Source organism: Leptopilina heterotoma, unplaced genomic scaffold (assembly GCF_015476425.1).
Source record: "Leptopilina heterotoma isolate Lh14 unplaced genomic scaffold, ASM1547642v1 Lhet_81, whole genome shotgun sequence".
Taxonomy (NCBI): domain Eukaryota; kingdom Metazoa; phylum Arthropoda; class Insecta; order Hymenoptera; family Figitidae; genus Leptopilina; species Leptopilina heterotoma.
In genome coordinates, this window is record NW_025111185.1 from 925,999 (window position 1) to 948,933 (window position 22,935).

Genomic DNA, 22,935 nt, shown 5'->3' on the forward strand with positions numbered 1-22,935 from the left:
ATTATTTTTACAGTTTTTTACTTTTACTTCTTTTTAAGTTTATTTTCAAGTAATTTCAACTTTTCAACTCTATAATAAACTTTTAATAACGATACAGTTATTAGACTTTAAAATAAAATACGATTAGAAAATTTGAAAAGAATGTAAACGAAAAAAAACGAAAGTTGGAGTAAATGGAGAATTTGCAGCAAATTTATTTTTCTTTATTTCCGATAAATATTAAATGTTTAATAATAAATAATTATTAAATAAATAATAAATAGTGCTATTATTAAATATTGAATAAATATTAAATCTTTAGGAATATCCATTAAAAATTTGATTTTCGTCCTTATTCACACTTTTTCAACTCGTACTTCGAGAGTGTCTGCTCCAAAAACAAGACTTCCTGGATCAACATGATATGGTACTTTTTGATTTGGTCCCAAAGTGTAACGATAGTCTTTCAGTGCATTAATTAAAGCGACTTTTGTTTGCGCCAAACCGAATCTCATTCCTGTTGGAAAATTTCATCTTAATTTAATATATTAATTTCCCAATGTTTGCAAATATATATATTATATTTGTATTTTTGTTTTGAACCTAACTTTGAAATTTAATAATTTAAATTTGGAATTTTAGATAAATATTTTTGTAAGAGTCAACATACCGATGCAAATTCTTGGGCCCTCTCCAAAAGGCAAATAAGCATATGGATGTCGATTGGCCACATTTTTTTCGTTAAATCTTTCGGGATCGAATTTCATCGGATCCGGATAAATGTTTGGATCCCTTTGAATAGCAAGAACTGGAATTACTACATCTACTCCTTTGCTTATATGCAAATTGGTAGTAGGTAGATCAATATCCTTAGTGCAGACTCGATTTAGAATTGCCACTGGTGGATGTATCCTTAAAGTTTCTTTCCAACAAAAAACATTTTTTTTTGTACAATTTTTTCGGAAGTTTATCATTTTCGCAGTTGCAGAAAAATCTGTAGTTAGAATCTAAATTCTTATTTCAAGTTTTGTTCCAAAGAATCCAAAGTCGTATTTATGAAATAGTTTAATATTCTTGAAAGTATAAAATTCGTACCAAATCGGATCGAATTGATACCAAAAATTTGGATCCAATCATGATCCAAATTTTTGCCATCAATTCGCTGCAATCTGATAAATCTGAGTAGTTCAAGTTTCTTCCAATGTTCTGTTTATAAAAATAGTTGAGTACTCTTGAAAGTATCAAATTGTTACCAAATCGGATCGAATACCAAAAAGGATCCATGTTTTGATCCACATTTTTTGATACAAATTCGCTGCAATTTGATGCTTTCTCAACAGTCTTTTTGTTGTTTGAAAATTGTCATAATAAATTTTTGAACAGAAACAGTTCAAAAATTTATTATCATTCCAATTGACGAAAAAAGAAATGCTTACCACTGACAACTTTATCGAGATACGGCATATCGTTAAGACATTCATAAGTAAGTTCCCCATATTCTTTCAACTTGCAATGAATCTCTTGACGAACTTTATTCTGTAATTCCTGATATTGAGCCAATTCATAAATACAATTTGTCGCTGTTGTCGATGATGTTTCAAAACCAGCAAGATAAAATACAAAAGCCTGAGCAGCTGCTTCCTCCAGTGTTATTTTACCATCAGCTGATTCTAAAATCGAAAGAAAAAAAAGCATTTTTTGACAAAAAGTAATTAAAAAAAGAAACAACTTTTTTTGTTTACCTGAAATACTAGCTGGTTGACCCTCATCTCCCTCAACGCATCCCTTATTCATCAATTGCACCAAAAGATCCATAAAATCCTTTCTCCTCTCATTGTGCTTTGTACGATATTCGGTATTTTTTTTAAAGACAGACATGAAAAATTTTCTCACATCCATTGCAAAAAATGGAACATTGAGAAAATAGAGGACGTGTGGCGCAAAGAAGGAGAGTGTATTTTTCACTGGTGCAGGATCAAAAATTCTTTTACCCCAATAGCGAAATTCACAATCGGGATTTGTTAAACTGTCGCAATTTACTCCGAACGATGTGCTCATTATCACGTCCGTGGCGAATCTGAAAAAGAATTTTTAATGCGAATCCAGTCGAAAAATGTTCTATTAATTTTTTTCTGTTAAATTTTATTAAACGTTTTTTTTGTTTTATTTATATTTTTTATGTATTTATATTTTTTATTTATTTATTAATAAGAATTGTTGGCAATTAATTTTTTATTCATATTATTCACTTTACAATTGAAAAGAAACGACTTTATATCATCACCATAAGTACTCTTTTCACTTCGCACGTCGTTTGTGAGAGAACTTTCATGCCGTCTAGGCGGGTATTTAATGAACTAACTTGGCGCGAAATTCAAAAAACAGAAAAAATTTAATTGAATAATAAGTTTCTTTCTCTAAGAAAGAATTGAAATTGAAAATTTAGAGATACGAAAGAAAAGAAAATAGAAGCTAAAAATTAAAAAAATCTACCTTGCGAAAATGTCTTTGATTTCAAAAACTGCATTATCTTGTGATTTGGTATTCAAAACTTTATTCAAAATTTCCCCTCTATGCTTAACGGCATCAAACATTTGTTTCATTTTTCCTGATGTAAATGTTGGCGTCATTTTAACACGTAAATTTCTCCATTTTTGTCCAGGCAGAGAGAAAATGTGACCAGTGAGTGGATCCACTTTTTCGTGACAATACAATCCACGATCATGGAAGTGGCCGAATTCTTTGGTCAATATTGTGCGGACAATGTCAAGATCAACAACAACTAAACTAGGTTTGTGAAATGTGTACATTCCGAATATTCGATTTTTCTTGAATTTCTCATAGGCGTCTTGATAACAGAAACCTAAAATTTTTTTTAATTATTTCTATTAATTTAAAATACAAACGAATTTAAAAAAAATTTGTATTAAAGAAATTAATTTTCAACTAAATAAAGTTTTTCTTAAATTATGTTTTATTCTAGTATCGGATTTTTGAAAAATAATGAAAGGGAAACAAATTTTTATTCATATGAACGTTCGAAAAAATTCACTCCATTTCGTTTGTGAGAGAACTTTCATGCCATCTAGGCGGCAATTTTACGAACAATTTGGCGCGAAATTCAAAAAAGAAAAATTGTACTAACAATATATTAATATTATATTAACTATTATTAATATTAATTAAAAACTATACTAATTATTATTAATATTATAATGAAATATTGCACTAATTATTATTAATTTTAATTAAATTAAAATTAATTAATAGATATTAATTTATTTATTAAAAAAATAGTTGTGCAAATTTCTACCTAACAGTAAAATTCTATTGAAGCTTTTTTTATTATACTTTAGTTCATAATTTAGTTAGTTAATATACATTGACTTATTAACTTCTCTTGCAAATTTACCAAATAAAATGAGAAAGAAAAAAAAATTAATTGAGACAAGAAAATTTAGTTTAATGAAAAAAAAAATGAAAAATATAGTTCGTCCTTATCATATATTCCATTCAAAATTATAAATTATAATTTACATGCATTGACTCACCCAAGTTTATTTTTCCGGTAACAACTGGAGCGAGATTTCCCATAGGTACCGATGGCTCCAAATAGGGAACATTGTGTTTTCGCCAATAGTTATACAAAACGAGTTTAAAATACAAATATAAGGCACCCAAAGCCAAAAATAATCCACCCACGAGTTGCATTACAATATAAATAGAAAAAATTGCCATTTTTGAATATTTTTTTTTGATTTTTGTTTTTAGTGAATGAATGAAGAAACTTTGCAAAATGACAGTGAATTTGATTGTCTTGAACTTTTATAGATTTCATTTTGAATTACTAATTGAATATTTAATTATAGTGAATAGACATGCAATTATGTTAAGTGTACTTCTTAGCAGCATTGACAGTGCAAAAATTAATTTCACTTCATCATGACTTTTTCTTAAAAATTTTTCGTCATTAAACGGCATACGTACAACGTTGAGTTGAAATTAATTTATGATTTGAATATAGTGTAATGTGAATTAATTTTATTTATTATTTTTTGTGAATTAGAGAGAATTTATTACCTTATTTATATTGGAAGGAGTATTTTTTAATTTAATTTTCTATTTACGTTATTTATTTTCTATCTATACGTTAATTATTTTTTATAATTACAAAATTGGGGTATAATGTAACTTTTGTACATTATATTTAATTTAAAGACTGGGTAATTTCAGTAGTAAGCAAGTCATTGTTGCTTGCAATTTAATTCTCTTTCAGTTACATCATATTGAAAATTATTAAATTTATATTTGATAATAATAATTATAATTATCATATATTCTGACTTAGGGAATTCAGGGGAAAGTCAGGCATTTTTATTAAAAGTATTGAAAAAATTAAATTTTTAGAATTCATAAGAAAATTTTGAATTTTTGTTTCTTTTTTGTTAGAAATTTTAATGAACTTAGATTTTTGAAAAATTTTAATAATTCAAAATCTTCTAAAATTAGTTAAATTTTTCAATAAATATTTAACTAATTATTAAAAATAATGGATTTATAGAAGAATTTTAGTTAAAAACACTAAAAAAAAATTAAATTTTGAAGAAGTTACAAATTATTGCAGAAATTCAACTGTTTTCAAAAGTAATAAAATTCTTATCACAAAATTCAATTTTATGTTCAAAATTTACAAGAAAATCTCTGCAAAATCCCAATTATCCCAATTATCTTTATAAATAAAAAAATTCTTCCTCAAAATTCAATTATTTTCAAAACTTTTAAAAAAACTCTTGTCAAAATTTCAATTATTTTCAAAAATTTCCCTCATTTAAATGATTTTCAATATCTAGTATTTTAATAAAATTACCCAAAAGAATTCAATTATTTAAAAACAATTTTAAAAAAATTGTACGCAAACATTTCATTATTTTCATAAATAATAAAAATTATTTTCAAAAAATTTCATGTAATTCTTTCAATTTTTTTTTAAAATAATTTTAATAAAATTCTTCGTAGAAATTGAATTAATTTCAAAAATTTGGCAAAATTTATTTATTTTCAATGTCTTCTATTTCAATAAAATTTCACAAAAGAATTCAATTATTTAAAAAGAAATATTAAAATTCGTCTCAAGAATTCAATTATTTTCAAAAGGAATAAAATTCTTCGCAAAAATTCAATTATGGTCGAAAGTTTAAAAAAAATTCTTTTCAAAATTTCAATTATCTTTGTAAATAATAATTTTTTTTTAAAAATTCAATTATTTTCAAAACTTTTAAAAAAACTCTTGTCAAAATTTCAATTATTTTCAAAAATTTTCCTCATTTCAATGATTTTGAATATCTACTATTTTAATAAAATTACCGAAAAGAATTCAATTATTAAACAATAATTTTAATAAAATTGTACGCAAACATTTCATTATTTTCATGAATAATAAAAATTTCACATCAGGAATTCAATTATTTACAAATTTTTTAAAAGTTTCTTCTCAATAATTCAATTATTTTCAGAAATAATGAAACTCATCGTAAAATTTCAATTATTTTTAATACAATTTTAATCAAATTCTTTGAAAAATGTAACTATTCTGAAAAAATTTATTAAAATTCGCCAAAAGAATTCAATTATTTAAAAGATTGTTAATAAAATTCTTTATAATAATTAAATTTTTAGAAACGTTCAATTATCATTAAATAAATAATTTACTTTTGTATTTAAATAATTGAATTCTCGTAGAGTTCTCTAATAAAAATTGATTTGAAAATGAATTTTAGTTTAAATATTAGATATAATAATAGAATATAAAAATAATTTTTAAGAATTTATAGTAACAATATTCTTATAATATAAAATAATGATTTTAATACTCGATTCTCTTTAATCATTTTAAAACATGAAGAAATCGATCACTCCGAGTCTTCGCCTTGGAGTAATCGTTTTCTTTATGTTTTATAATAATAAACAATATTTTTAAAGTTCATTAATTTCAAAAAGGTTTGAATTTTAATGTTTTGAAGAATTTTAATTCCTACGGAAAAATAATAATAATAATAATAATTAAATATTTAAAATATTTAAAAAAGAAAATATTGTTTTCGAATAATTTTACAATTAAAGATATTCGTATAAATAAATTTAACAGAACATTTTTTTCAATAAAATTTTTTCCTTTATTTTCTAAAAATTCAAAAATTTTCAGTTTCATTTTCAATTAAATTTTCTAATTGACAAATATAATTTATAAACATTTTTTTCCTTTATTTTTAAAAAGCTTTGAATTTTATTAAAACAATTGAAATTAAGAAATAGAATTGATGCAAATTATATCCTTATGAAAATTTAGGAATTTTCTCCAAAAAATATTGAGAAACGGGAATTTCTAATGTTTTTCTTCGCAAAAGAAAAAAATAAGTTTGTAAACAATATTGTTATTGAGAAATATGAATTATAAATAAAATGGGTATATTTTCTACTTCTTAATCAAAATTTTTTAACAATTAACAATTTTCTAGAATTTTTTATGAATAAAAAGGAGAATAATTTGTATAATAATTTAGATCAGTCAAACGAAATTTGTTATAGAAAAAAGCACATAACAAACAAAATGTGTATATTTTTTATTTGTTAATCAGAATTTTTTTTTAATTTTCTAATTTCTAATATTATTTTATTATAAATCATGAAAAAATACCTGCATATTTTCGATTTGTCAAACAATGTTTTTTAAAGAAAAAGAAAGCATACACAAAAACTAACTTCTACTTTTATATTATACTTATTAAAAAAAAATAATATTAAAAATTATACAAAAAAGAGCTTGGTTACAAAATTTTTATTTTATTCGAAAGAATCTGCAGAATTTTCTTTTTTTCACTGAAATTAAATTCAAATAGGCTCCTGACTTTTCTATACGTACACATGTATTATAACTATTCAGATTTTTCATAACATTTCTACTTTAAGATGAACGCCTACTTTTGGTGCGTAAGCCATTTTCTCATTGTTAATTGGCATTGGTATCGGTGTATTTGATCCTACTAAAACTCTACAATTCCTTAATGAATTTATTATCGCTACTTTTACTTGAATTAATCCGAGTTTCATTCCTGAAAAAATAGCAAAACACCCATTTTTTAATAAAAGAACATTATTACTAATATCATTTATTTATTTATTTATTTATTTATTTATTTAATTAATTAAATTAAATTAAATTAAATTAAATTAAATTAAATTAAATTAAATTAAATTAACGGAACAAATATAAAATTTTAATTCTAAAGTTTTGAACGAAATTTATTTATTTCTTGTTCAAACTTCAAATTATATTTTGATTATAATTTAGTAATTAATTTTTAATAATATAATTACCAATACATATTCTCGGTCCTTCGCCGAAAGGTAAAAATTCATAGGGATGCCTAGCAGCGATATTTTCCTCATTAAATCTTTCGGGATCGAATTCCATTGGTTTAGGATATATATTAGGATCCCTGTGAATTCCAAGCACTGGAATGACAATGTCAATGCCTTTATTAATAATTATTTCCGTGTCGGGCAATTTTATTGTCTCAGTGCACTTGCGATTTAATAAAGACACCGGTGGATATTTCCTCAAAGTTTCTGTAAAGCAAAAATTTATTTGCAAGTTTATTATTATTATTTATCATTATTCATTAAATAATTATTAATTAATAAAAAAAAAAAAAAAAAAAAAAAAAAAAAAAAAGTTTTTTTTTATAATTATTTAATTAATTTAAGCTATTATTATTTATTTGTTTATGAATCATTCGCAAAATAGTGATCGACTACTGGGTCTTGTAGCTTAATTAATATTAATTATTATAATAATTAAAAAAAAATCTTTACTCTATAATAATTAATTTAAACTAATATTAATATTTACTATCATTTTAAAATTAATAATTTTTAGTGATTGCATTATTAATTTGAAATTGATTTAAAATTAATATTTGTTTGTTATTCTGTATTGTTATTTATATAAAAGAAGACAAAAGTACCTAAAATAACTTTGTGAAGGTAGGTCATTTCATTGAGACTGTCATAACTAAGTTCATCATTTTCTCCCAGTTTGGAAAAAATTTCTTTTCTCACTTTTTCCTGCATATCTTGATTAATAGCTAATTCATAAAGGCAAAAGGCTGCTGTTGTGGATGAAGTTTCAAATCCGGCCAAAAAGAAAATATAGGCCTGAGCAGCTCCTTCGGCCATTGTTATGTTTTCATTATTATTTTCTAGAAAAATCACCGATTTTAGTAAACAGAAAGAAAATCATTGAACATATATTTTGAAAATAAGTTTAAATGTTTAATGTATTTAAAAATTAAAATATTAATTAAATTTTTCCCGCACTCCGAAGAAAAATATTAACTATATAATAATTTGAATGTTCATTCATTATTGCTGTTCATATTTTCAAAAATCTTTTTTAAATTTCACGAAAGAATTCAATTATTTTCTAAAATTTTAATTATTCTCAAAAATGTTTTTAAAAAATTCTAGATAAAAATTAAATTACTTTCAATGCAATTTTTAAATACATTCGTCAAAAGGAAAAATTGAAAGAATTCAATTATTATCAAAATATAATAAAATTCTTGTGATGAATTCAATTATTTTGAATATACTTAATTTTAATAAAATTTCGTTAAAGAAATTCAATTATTTTCGAAATAACTTTAATTGAATTTCTCGAAAAAATTTCAATTATTTTCAAATATTTCTATAAAATTCTTCATAACAATTTAATTATTTATCTTAAAATTTTAATAAATTCTTCGAAACAATATTCAACTATTTTTATAAATACAAAAATTCTTTGCAGGAATTAAATTATTTTTAATCAAATTTAAAAATAAAATCACATGAAAGAATTTAATTATTTTCAAAAATTTCCATAAAATGCAATTTCAACAAGAATTTAAAAATTCTCTAAATATAATTCAATTATTCTCAAAAATGTTTTTAAAAAATTCTAGATAAAAATTAAATTACTTTCAATGCAATTTTTAAATACATTCGTCAAAAAAAAAAAAAAAAATTGAAAGAATTCAATTATTATCAAAAAAATAATAAAATTCTTGTGATGAATTCAATTATTTTGAATATACTTAATTTTAATAAAATTCTTTTTAAAAAATTCCGTCATTCTCGAAACAACTTTAATTGCAATTCTCGAAAATATTTCATTATTTTCAAATATTTCTATAAAATTTTTCATAACAATTTAATTATTTCTTAAAATTTTAATAAATTCTTCGAAACATTTTAATTATTTCTACAAATAGAAAAAATTTATTGCAATAATTTAATTATTTTTATAAATAGTAAAATCCTTTGAAGGAATTCAATTATTTTCAAAACAATTTTAATTAATTTCTTCGGATGGATTCAAATATTTTTAAATATTTCCATAAATTTCAATTATGTCCTAAAATTTTAATAAATTCTTCGACAAAATTCAACTATTTTTAAAAATAGTAAAATTATTCGCAAGAATTCAATTATTTTCCATTCACTTTTAATAAAATTCTTCTTCATAAAATTGAATTGCTTTCAAAAATTTTCAATTTAAAATTATTAAAGAAACTCCATCAGTTTAAAAAAATCCAAAGAAAATTTTTGAATTCTTCAAAAGAATTTAATTAGGATTTTTTTAAATTTTAATAAAAATTCTTTACAAGAATTCAGTTATTTTTCTAAATAATAAAATTCTTTGATGGAATTCCATTATCATTAAATTTTTTGATAATATTCTTTGCAACAATTCGATGACTTTCAATACATTAATTTTAAAATTGAAAATATTTGAAAAGAAAATTATAATATAAAAATAATAATTGAATTCCTTAAAAAAATTCTTTATTATTTATGAAAATAATTGAATTCCTGGGAAATTTTTATTATTTATGAAAATAATTAAATGTTTGCATACAATTTTATTAAAAATTTTTTTTAAATAATTGAATTCTTTTTGGGAAATTTTATTAAAATTGTAAGTATATATTGCAAATCATTAAAATTAGAAAAATGCATTTTATTTTTGAAAATAAGTGAAATTATGACAAGAATTTTGTTGAGATTTATGAAAATAATTGAACTTTGAAGAAGAATTTTGTTATTTATAAAGATAATTGGGATTTTTACGAAAATTTTTTTTAAATTTTCTACATAGTTGAACTTTATAAGAATTTTATTTTTTTTTTAAATAATTGAATTTCTGCAGTTATTTGTAATTTCTCCAAAATTGAATTTTTTTGGGGTTTTCAACAAAAATTTAAATTAGAAAATTTTCAAATTCTATTATATTATTAACTATTTTTTTTTTCTATTAACTACTTTTTTTTAATTTTTCAGTGAATCTTTGAATGGTGGCCACCTTGGGGCCACTTTTTTTTAAATCAAAATTTTATCTGTTTTTCAAAAGTCGCCTAAATTTTATTTTCCGTAGTAAAAAATAAAGAAAAATTTTGCTAAAAATTTAGCTTAATTTCTTTTAATGTAATTAAATTATTTCTTCGAAATACCTGAAATGCTTCCATTAGTCATATCATTGTCATCATTCACGTGACCTTTTTTCATTAATTGAATAATAAGATCCATGAAGTCATTGCATTTAATATTATTTTTTAGTCGATGTTTAACGGTATTTTCAAAAACTGTTATAAAAAATTTTTGCACTCCCACATCATTGAATGGTATCGAGAAGAAATGCAAAATTTGTGGCGCGAAAAATCCAATTGCATTCTTAAATGTGTGCGGTTCAAAAACCTGTTTTCCCCAATAGCGATACTCATTATCTTTATTTTGCAACGTATTGCAATTCACGCCAAACACTGTGTTCATTATCACGTCAGTAGTGAACCTTTAACATAATGAGGAAAAAAAAAATGTTAATTGAATTGCGTAATTAAAAAATTCCCACATTAAAATTTCTCTCCATTAGAAAAAACTTTCAATTCCATTTCTTTTAATTCAATTTTAATTATTTTTTAATTACGATTTTTCTAAATATAATTTAAGGGAAAAATTAAAAAAAAACTTAATTCTATTTTTATTTATTTTTTTAATTTTTTAATTTTATTTTTTTTTAACTTTTTAATTTAATTTTGTTAATTTTGATCTAGTGATAAAAAATTACGAACCTTGCGAATAATTCCTGCACCTCAACAATAGATCCACTGTGTGCTTTCTCTTGTAAAAATTGATTTAAAATAATTCCACGATCCTTTAAGCAGCAAAACATTAATTTTATCTTCCCGGGCGTTATTGCCGGACTCACTTTTGTCCTGAGATTTCGCCACTTTTTTCCGGGTAGAAAAAATAAATTACCCGACAATGGATCAACTCGTTCATTACAATAAACACCGCGATCGTGAAAACTTTGAAATTCTTTTGTTAAAACACAACGAATTAAATTTGGATCAACAATTAATAGGCATGGCTTATGAAATGTATACATTCCAAAAACTTTATTGTCTTTCATTTTTTCATAGCCATAGGCAAATGTTTCGCCAATGTGACATTTTTTTTGCACAAGTTTGAGAAAATTACCCACAGGAATCACTGGCTCTAAATAGGGAATTCCTTTTTTTCGCCAATATGTGTATAAAACGAACTTGAAGTAAATATAAAAACCACTTAAAATAAAGAATATCACTCCTAAAAGTTTTAATGTGAGAGTACTAAAAATTATTGCCATTTTTTAAAAAAAAACACTTTTTGATTTTTTTTCTTATTTCACTATTTTTTTTTTTTTTTTTTGTTTATTTTAATAAATTAATATTCTATAATTTTGAAATCCATTGCGATTGAATTTATTTTTCCAAGTGCCATTCGATTTTTTTTTTGTTCGCAGAGAAAATCTGAAAATTAAGTACACTTTGAAATAAATTAATTTCAATAAATTCAGGAAATTTCAGGAACAAAAATTTGGATTGAAAAATATTTTTTCCTTTCAATACTGTTGACTACAGTTGTGAATTTCGCTAACAATCGAATACTTCTTTTCGTCGATCAACACTTTTTTCTTTTGAAAACTATTTTGAAAATTAAATTTTTTTTCAAACTTTGAGCAATTTGGTATTTTATTTTAAATTTTTAATTCGTTATGTAAAATCTTTAGAGTGAAATTTATAAATACCTGAATGATTACATGAATGATTTTCAAGTGATTGGAAAAATTGAGATTTTGATTGAATGCCCTGGGCGAATAAAGAAGATCTTTTTTTTTCACTTTATCTCCATTTTTATTATCTAATCAAAAGAAATCAAACCAATCGAATATTTTTAATTATGTAGCAAATTATATTTTTTTATATAAATAAAGTTCAGTTTTTGTAAATAAAGTAAACAATTTTCTCTTTATTTTGAATTTTTTTTACAATTTTGAAATTGAATCTGAAATTTAAATAAAATCTGTCAAAAAATTGCAATGATGAGTTGGCAAAATTTTAAGAAATTGTTTTTACTCTGCGATAGATTAATTGTTTTAGTTAATGATAAGATTCAATAAAAACAATGTCCAATTCATTGATAATAATTACAATCTCACTTCACATTCATTTTTCTATTTTGATTAATTAGACATTTTTTTTCACTTTTAATTATTGGAAAATATTAAAGAAATAATTAATTTTTAAAAATTGCTATTTAAGATTTAGTGAAAAGATGAAATGTCTTTTATATTATTTTTATTAATCACAAGTACTTAAAGAATTAAAATTTTCATTTCTATAGCGAAAATTTTTATTCGCTTCAATTCTTAGAGAACTGGGTCCAAAGTTTAATTTATTACAAGAGTTGAAAAAACTCATTAAAAATGTGTGCATTGTTTTGTTATTTAATAATCAGACTAATCGTTCACGGATGACAACATAATCCTGATTAATAACTTTCTTTAAAAAAAAATTACAATTAACAAATAAATTTAAAAATGTAATAAATAATCGTAATTACAAATTTAAATTGACGACAGAATTTTATTTAAATTCGGAAAAAAGATAATAAATATATAAATAAATTTTCGATTTCCAAACAATTTACGATCTTATCAAATTTTTTTTAAAGTGATTTCAAAATTAAAATGATGAAATTAAAATTTTTTTGAATTCCTTTTTTGGTAAATAAAGAGTAGAATGTTTTGTTAGTGAAAACATTTTATTAAACTTTCAGAGTTCAGCGATAGAATATTTTTTCAGCAATACAGAATCACATTACTATTTAAGATTCACAATCACTAGCCGCAAAAGAAAAAAATAAAATAAAATACGTGGAAGAATTATTAAGCACGAAATAATTTACATTCTTCTATTGAAAATGATTCAATTATCATTTTATAGACATTCATACTAATAAAGGGTTTTTCTCATTAAAATCATTCAAATTACTTTATTTTCGTCATTTTTCGCTATAATAATGACGCATTAGACTGGGAGAAGCGTTCCCCCCACCATGCGAGTCTTTATCCCCTCCCTTTGACATTCCACCCAATGGGGAAGCGTGTTTTTACGCGGTGGGGGGACGCTTCTCTTACTTTTTTTGCTTGGTAGCTATTTATTTATTTAGACTTTGCTCTTATCAGCAATAATAATTCAGAAAAAAAACTATTACATAAATCAAAATTCATGCTATTTTCTTTTTGCAACAAAATAAATGAGTAAAAATAAATTATAGTAAATAAATAAAAATAACTTAAGCAAATTCCATGCTATTTTCTATTTGAGAAAAAAAATTATAATAAATAAATATAAATAATAATAAATAAATAAGTACAAATAAAATACAATAAAGAAATAGATAAAAATAAATAAATAAAAAAAGTTAAATGAATAAAAAATAATTGAAAAATAATTATTGTAATTAATCACAGATAATTAATTAAAAAATAACATTTTTTCAATAATTATTTTTACAAATATTTGAATAGTTTTTTTTTCCCAAGCAAATACTACAATTAAAACATCAGTTATCGTAGCCCCCATGTAAATGCTAATTATTTTGTTATTTTACATGTATAATTATACACACATATAAACTTATTTATTAATTCTTATTATATACAGAGTGCAAGTAATAGAACGATGCGTTTTTTCCATCTTATTCTGATATACATTTTATAAGAACAATAATTCTATTATTAATAAATTTACTTATTTAAGTTTCTTGGTCTCATTGTGTCGCCAGACTATATCGATCACTTTTATGTTTGCGAAAATGGCAGACTTATATTCTTTTATAATCGGATCTTAACATTATTTATTTAATTATTATTATTGTTATTATTATTACTAATATTATTTTATTATAATATAATTTTATCATTATATTATTATTTTTCTTCATTTAATATTAATATTATTATTATATGGTATTGCTATATTATATTAAATTATATTATTTTATATTATTATTATAATCTATTGTTAAATTATAATACTATTATATTATCATATTATATAGTTATTATATTATATTATTATTTTTCGAGATTTATAAAATATTAATATAATATAGCTTACGTATTGCAGAATTAATTACTTTATAATTTTCTCTTCAAATGTTTACTAATTTTAATTAGAGACTGACTTTTTGCTTTTAAGTTTTAAATTTGTAAATTTGACTAAAAAAATAGAAATTTCTTCTAAATTAGGAAAGTTTACTAATTCAAAAGTAGAAATTACTATTTCTAAAATTTACAAATTGAAAAGCAAAAAGTCAGTTGACAATTCAAATTAGTAAACTAATTTATTAGTAAATTTTACTACTAAGTTAGTAAAAATTACTATATATTAGTAAAATTTCTAAATCAAAAGCAAAAAGTCATTCACTAAGTCAAATTAGTAAACATTTTTAATAATTCAAATTTAGAGATTAATTTTTAATTCATAACTATTTTGAAATATAAAAAAATAATTCGTTAATAAATAATAATTAGTTGTTAATAATTAGCGCAGTAATAACAGTAATAATAATTACTACTCACATACGAAAGAATTTCTAATTTACAAAATAAATATTCTAAAATTAATTTTTTAATTTTAATTTTTAATTTTTATTTTTTAGTTTTTAGTTTTTAGTTTTTAATTTTTAATTTTTAATTTTTAATTTTTAATTTTTAATTTTTAATTTTTAATTTTCTGTTTGTATTTCTTTTACAATAATTTCGTGCACTGATGCATTATTATTATTATTATTATTATTATTATTATTACGTATATAATGAATATATAAAATAATTTTTTAGGCGCTTTAAATTATTTTTCATTGTAAGGAATTCCAAATTTTTTTTTTCTCTTTTTCGAAATTTTATTTTACAGATAGTATCAATAGTATTAATAAATAATTGAGTGTGAATTGCACACTCGAGAAATTAATCCAATCTGAATAGCATCATAATTATATTAAATGTAAATTATCTTAAGATCCGTGGTAATTACAGATTTAATTATAAATTCAGATATAAAGTAGAATAGGAAAAAAAAATTCTTAAAATACATTTTTTAATTATATAACAACAGGGGGTAATAATACTAATTCTGTATGCTTACTTTTCTATTAATAATAATACGAGGAGAGGCTTAATTCGATTTTTCTACTTTTTCTTTTTTTTCAATTTAATCTAAAGTTCTATAAAATAGTTATTTAACTTGAAGCGGAGAGACAAAAAGAGAGAAAGATTAATAAGAACTTTATTATAGGAGAGGCGAACTAGAGAAAATTTGATTTATTAAATAAAATATTGTCCTGATTTTAAATCATAATTTTTGTCACTTTGTTTGAAAATTTTTATTCGATTTAATTTTTCATATTTTATTTTTTATTAAAATTTTATTGTTTAGAATAATACCGTTCTGATGTTATTAGATATTGTATTATGTGATAGCAAATAATCATTGTTATTATCATTATCATTATTTAGATTATTATTTATTATTATTTATTATTATTTATTAATATTATTATTATACTATTATAGTAAATAATAATAAGAGTTTAGAAATTGTGGAAAGTTAACAATCACTCCGAGAGTCAATGCAAATAAATAAATAATAATAAATAATAAATTATTTTTATTATTATTAAAAATAATTATAATTATAATAATAATATAATAAATAAAAATTTTTTTTAAAAAATAAAAATGATATTATATACGAATTATTATTTAAAATCTGGACAATAATTTTCAATTTATTTTCATAGTTTTTTTGTACGTATCAGTTATTTTTTTTTTTCTCGAAAGTTTATATATTTTTTGTATTTTTTTTTCTTATAGGAAATAGTAAAAAACTTATTAAGTCACGTGGGAAGAATTTAGAATGTAGTACTTCAGTAATGAAAATATTTCCCGAAATATATTAAACTAAAATATTTTTCTAAACGATTATTAATTTTTTTTTTTAATTTTACAATTTTCTTTTCTTTAGATATTTATCAGTTTAAAGTTTTTTTTTCGCAATTTTTGCGAAATTTAATAAATAATTATTTTTATTCTACACAATAGTTCATAGTAACCCTCAAGATAAGGTTTAGCAGTTTATAGTTCATACATTTTTTTTAGATATTTAGTTTATATAAATATGACACTTTTTATTAGAGCCAACAACAATGAATGGAAAGAAAATATTCTCATCTTTTTGTTTTAATAAAAGTAAAACTAAAAATACTACTAATTAAATATAAATTATTATTTTATAATAATTGTGTTGAATAATTAATTATATTAATTAAACCCTATTTTAGTTAATTTTGAATTTGTTTAATTTTTTTTAAAATATTTTTTCACATTCATTTTTGTTGATACATTTTTTAATCTATATGTGCAATTATTTATATTATATAAATCGTGCTTACTTTAAATATCTTATTAATATTTTCTTTTAAACTTGAGGGTTATAAATAATTTGTAAGAAACATTTTTTCTTTTAACATTTTTCTCCATTTCCGCATAATATAATTTAACGCTTAGCACCATTCCTTTTTTTGGGTTTACAGAAAACGAATTAACTTGATAATAAAGTTTCATCTATTTTTTATAATAATATTTAACAATGATAGTTTAGTAAATATTTTTATATATGTGTTTTTTTTTAATAATAATAATTATATATCACGTAGCAACAATTTATAATTTTTTTTTTTCACAGTAGTAGTAGTAGTAGTAGTAGTATCTTTATACAATATATTGCATGAAATTTTCTCTGGAATAACTGTTGATATTTTTTTATATATTTATATTTTTTTTTGTAATCGTGCTTTAAAGATCGGCCGTGTAAAATTATATTTTTTGGCAATTTGTTTTTTTTTAAATCACAGTCTTAAATTACTTATTTTAATTTGCATCCAAAAGATATCAAACGATTCTCTTTATTATTTTTTGGAAACGAAACATTTTTTTATTTTTTGAAAATTAACTCTTTTTTGAATTTTATAGTTTTTTTTATCATTTTTTTAGTTTTTTAGCTTTAGTTTAGCTAAAGTAGTTCACGTCGTTTGTTTTTCAATTCAGTGCTATTCTTTTAATAAAGTCTAGTCTTTGGTACAATTTATTATTTCCGATTCACTCATTTTTTACATTAAAAAAAAAATCCATTCATTGTTAAGAAAAGAATTTTTGATTTTGAAAGTTAAATATATTTTTTATGGAATTATTTTTCTTTGTTTAATACATTTTTTTATGTGATAAATTTTTTAGTCAATGTATTTTTTTATTGAATATATTTTTCATTGGATACATTTTTTTATTCAGTAAATTTTTGTATTCAATAAAATTTTTTATTCAACAAATTTTTGTATTCAACAAATTTTTGTATTCAATAAATTTTTGTATTCAATAAGTTTTTGTATTCAATAAATTTTTGTATTCAATAAGTTTTTCTATTTAATAAATTTTTGTATTGAATAAATTTTTTTTGTTCAGTAAATTCTTTTGTTCAATAATTTTTGTATTGAATAAGTTTTTCTTGTTCAATAAATTTTTTTGTTCAATAAATCTTTTTATTTATAATAAATTTCTTTATTAAATAATATTTTGGAATTTATCGTAAAAAATTTTGTATTACTTTTGAATATAACTTTATAAATTTCAACTTTAGTTTTCCTTTTGTTGTTCATTAATATTTTTTTACGGCTTTATGTTAATTCTGTAATTTTTATAATTTTCTTGGTCCTGTATGTATTTAAAACTTCTTAACTTTTAAATAGATTTTTTACCCAACATACAATGTACATAATTTATTATACATAATTACATATAATTTATGTATATTTCAATTTTCTCTGCAATTCATTTTTATATGAATAATTGAATTTTCATTCAATTAATTATTGATTAAATTAGTTAAACTGAATTTTCATTTAATTAATTATTAATTAATTAAATTGAATTTTAAATTTAATTCATAAAATATAAATTTTATTAAATTTGCATTTACAAATTAGAGTTGCATTTAATTTTATTCGAAAATGAAAATTCTCGTTTTTTGAAATATTAAAAATTTTTCAACTGTGATGAACAACAATTTAAAGAAAATGTATTTTTTCCTCGACTGTTTTTTTTTGCATATCAGTCTCAATGGTATATATTTTTTTCCAAAAATTTTGTCATACATTTTTTTCATTTTATTTTTCTGAAAGTCTAAATGAGTTGTACTGACTGAAAGTCAGTTGTTAAATTTTTCGGAAACGAAAAAGAAACTTAATTTTAACGATATATAAAAAAATACAAATATTAAAGTATTTTTCTTTTTTTTTACATTTAATTTGCATTTTTCAGTCTCAATAAAATTTTTCTACCAATTATTTACTTTCTTGGCTTTAACAATATAAAATAGAATATATCTGTTGATAATATTAGTAGAATTAATTTAATTTATCGTCGATAAAATAAAATTTTTTTATTCTTGTATTTTTATTTAACAAATTATTACATATTAATTCTTTAAAATATTTTATGATTATGTTTAGTAATTATTTAGTTAGAAAATAAATTAAATTGAAAATTGGACGGGACAATTAATATACAGTATTTTTTTTCCTTATTTGCATTTGCACCATTCACATATTTATAAATTTTTTCATAAACGAAATATATCGATAGTAAAAATAAATAAAAGGTAAATAATCAAAATATCTGAATATAAATTTTTTGAAAGATTGTGACAAAATTTTGTCAAAAAATTTTGACAAAATTTTGACAAATTTACTATTTGGAATAGTAATTTAATAATTTAAAATTTTAATTAATTAATATTTTTTTTATTTTATTGTAAACGGAACTAAAATTATATTTCGTGTATACGATTGGATAAGAATTTTTTTTCTAGTCGAAGAACTAAGCGCATCTTGAGATTAGATACAATTTGAGTCAATTTATTATTGATTAAAATATTTCATTCCTTTTTTTTAAATAATTATTTTATAATTTATGGAATTTTTTTCAGTTAACTACTGCAATATATAGTGATTTCACATAAATATACTTTTTTTATATATTATATATTTAGAGAGAGAAAGAGAGAAAGGGAAACGGTTTTATTTTCTAAAAACTATTATATATTATTTAACCATTTAATTCGCATTTCGTCGTTTCAATAAAATTTATCGGTTGTTATAAATATTCGAAATATAATACATAATAAATTATCGTTATATACAGATCTATCGTATAAAAGGGGGGTAAATAAAATTCAGTTTATGTCGATGAGTGAGATCGAACACAAGTTTTTCTGGATAAATATCGAATCAAATTTTATTCATTGTTTTTAGTTCAAAACTTTTTTTCGTATTTTTTAAAACGCTTTTCTTGTTTTTTTAATATTTTTTCGTAATATTTAGTATTTTTCGTAATTTTTTCTTATTTTTCATAAACTTACAATATTTTTCGTAATTTTTGATATATTTTTCGCAAATTTAAATTTTTTTAAATGTTTCCATTTGTCCATAAAAATTGTTTTCTAATTTGTTGTTAAATTTCCTTTTTAATTTAATTCTCAAAATTTTTGTTTTTGTTTAAATTTAAAATTACTATTTTGTTTTTTACTTTGGTTTCGAAAATTTGGTTCAAAATTTTTATTCTGCTTTTAAAATTATTTCGAAAATTTGGTTCAAAATTTTTATTCTGCTTTTAAAATTATTTTGGATTCGAAAATTTAGTTTGGAAAATATTTTTATTTTACTTTTAAAATTATTTTGCTTTGGAATTTTTTCATTCTGCTTTTAAAAATTATTTTGATTTCGAAAATTTAGTTTTAAAAATTTTCATTCATTGCTTTTAAAATTATTTTGCCTTATAAAATTATTTTTTTCTCTCTTAAAACTTGGAAACTTTTTTTATTTTTCATTTTTTTTTTTTTTTGAGAGAGAGAGGAAAATTTGTTTTAAAATAATTTTGAAAATGGACCCCAAAATAGTATTTATAATAGTTAAAAGAGCTTATTCTTATATTATGATGGAAAAATTCACTAGGCACTAAAGCCTAAACAATCTACAATATTTTCCATCGACCCGTGATAAGATACAAAGTGATTCCAACTTCACTTTGCTTTACAGTTCTTGAGAGATTATAAATTCCTAATAATATAATTTTAAAAACTGAGGTTCGTGTCGCGCAATCTTTTTTCTAAAAAATTATTTTTAATTATTTTGAATTTAATTTCAAAATAAATTTTAAAATAAATTTCAAACTATATTTAAAAATATATTTGAAAATATATTTGAAAATACTCGTTGAAAATGAAGGAAGACTTTATTTTTATAATATGTATACATATAGAAAGAATTTTTTTTTGCATTGACCTCAGATTTTTTGCAAATGTTGCAAAAAACGTGATATTTTTATTTGGAAGAACTTCGTTATACAGAGGAGTAGAAAAATTTTCTTTTTACTTAGAAGACATTTAGAAATTTATCACAAAATTGTTTTTAATTAAAATCATTTTCTAAAATTCTACATTTTTTCAGGGAAAATTAAAGTCAATTCGAATTTTTCATCGAATTGCATCGACTTTAACATTTCCTTAAGTAAACAAAAAATTAAAATAAAATAATTAAAATTCGAATTTGAAAAAAAAACATTTAGAATTTAAGTAGATTTTGTTTTTAGCGGTTTAAGAAAATTTTGAAAATTCGAATTTAAAAGAAAAACATTTAGAATTTAAGTAGATTTTGGTTTTAGCTGTCAGACACTTAAATATCAGATACACTACTTGTGCAATCAAAATTATCAGTGAATTCCTAATTATACTAACACACTTGGACTAATTTATATTCTACTTTTACCGCATGTAATTATAATATATATTTATAATACTAATAATATTATAATGTATAGTTCAACAGTATCAAAGCTTGTGCAAGTGCAGGATAAATTATATCATTTATGTATTTAATATACATTTTGTTCTATGCACTTGAACTGCAATAAAACACTACAAAATCGTCTTAAATTTACTATTTTACGGGAAGAGTAGGAGATTCTTTTTTTTTTTACATAGTTTTCGTTTCTCATTAAAAAAATTTTTTTTTTTCAAATTAACAATTTCTTATTCGCTTTGCTTCAGTCAAATATACTTACGTAATTTTTTTTTTATTCTGAACAATAATAATTATCTCCAGAATGGAAATAAAAAAAAACAATAGACTCGAAAGTTGCTGCTCAGTAATTAATTAGGTTAATTAAAATGTACTGCGAAATATTTCTGAATGTTCAAATGAACGAAATATTTTCTCAAATAAAATAAATATTTCTCAAAAATATAAAAATATATTTATTTTTGCAATAAAAATATTTTCGAAATTTGATTTTAATAAAAAGTTAAAAATTTAAACAAATATTTTGAAAGCTTATAAATTAATTTTTAATATTTAACACAATATTTTAATAATATTTTTAAATAAATTTCATTTTTTATAATATTTAAACTATGTAATAAAAAATTCACTGAAAAATAAAAAAAAAAAAAACTGTAAATAACACATTTTGAATTTGAAATTCAACTTTATGAATAATTAATTTTTAATACTTAGCACAATCTTATTTTATAATAAAATTTTAATTATGCGAGAAAAAATGCAATAGAAAAAAAAAATGTAAATAAAAATATATTTTTCTCAGAGTTTAGTAAATTTTTTTATTTGTTTTAAATCAAAATTTCACTCGGCATAAATTTTAACTAAAGAATATTTATTCGAACTGAATAAAATTTATATAAAAAAAGTCAAAAATTTTTTGCGCAAATGAAAATTTAATTGAACCAAATTATTATATTTCTAACAAATAAAACTTATTTGAACAAAATAAAGTTTATTCGAACCAAGAAAAATTTATTTCATCTGAATAAAATTTATTTTGAAACAAATGAAATTTTCTTGATAAAAATAAAATTTATTCGAACGTAAAAAAATATTTATTTGAATGAAATAAAATTTATTTGTTAATTTAGTTGGCTCCGAGTCAAAAAAATTTTCTCCGGTTATAAAAATTAATTTTTAATACTTTGACACAATATTATAATATTTTAATAAAATTAGTTGGCTCCGAGTCAAAAAAATTAAAAATTAATTTTTAATTCTTGACAAAATATTATTTTAATAAAATTTGAATTTGAAGAGAATGTAAATAAAATTCCGTTTATTTGAACCCGCAGAATTTTAGGATCATTTGAAAGTTCATAAATTCCTGTAGTGTAAAATATTAATATATTAATTATCAATAATACTAATAAATACTAATAAATATATCAATAATGTAGAGTATAAATTATAAATACAAATATAAAAATAATATATCAATATCCTAATCATATTCAATTCATATATTAATTCCATAAGTCAATATTATTAATATTGATCTTTTATATAAGTTAAATATATTGATAAGAGTAATAAACATTTCGAGTAAAAATGGAATAAAAATATTCATTGTTTTTGGCA

The 22,935-nt window shown here is 20.9% G+C and overlaps 1 protein-coding gene across 1 annotated transcript; it reads right to left on the minus strand.

Annotated features, from left to right (window-relative positions):
- Positions 1–141: 141 nt before the first annotated feature.
- On the minus strand, positions 142–11,779 carry LOC122511319. The gene is made up of 11 exons (XM_043626478.1): positions 11,148–11,779; positions 10,530–10,867; positions 8,004–8,237; positions 7,354–7,605; positions 6,928–7,088; positions 3,531–3,801; positions 2,473–2,842; positions 1,722–2,056; positions 1,416–1,649; positions 650–901; positions 142–496 (listed from the first exon to the last, which is right to left on the minus strand). Exons 1-11 carry the CDS (start codon positions 11,702–11,704, stop codon positions 336–338), a joined length of 3,165 nt encoding a protein of 1,054 aa, XP_043482413.1. The 5' UTR covers positions 11,705–11,779; the 3' UTR covers positions 142–335.
- Between the last annotated feature and the right edge of the window lie 11,156 nt (positions 11,780–22,935).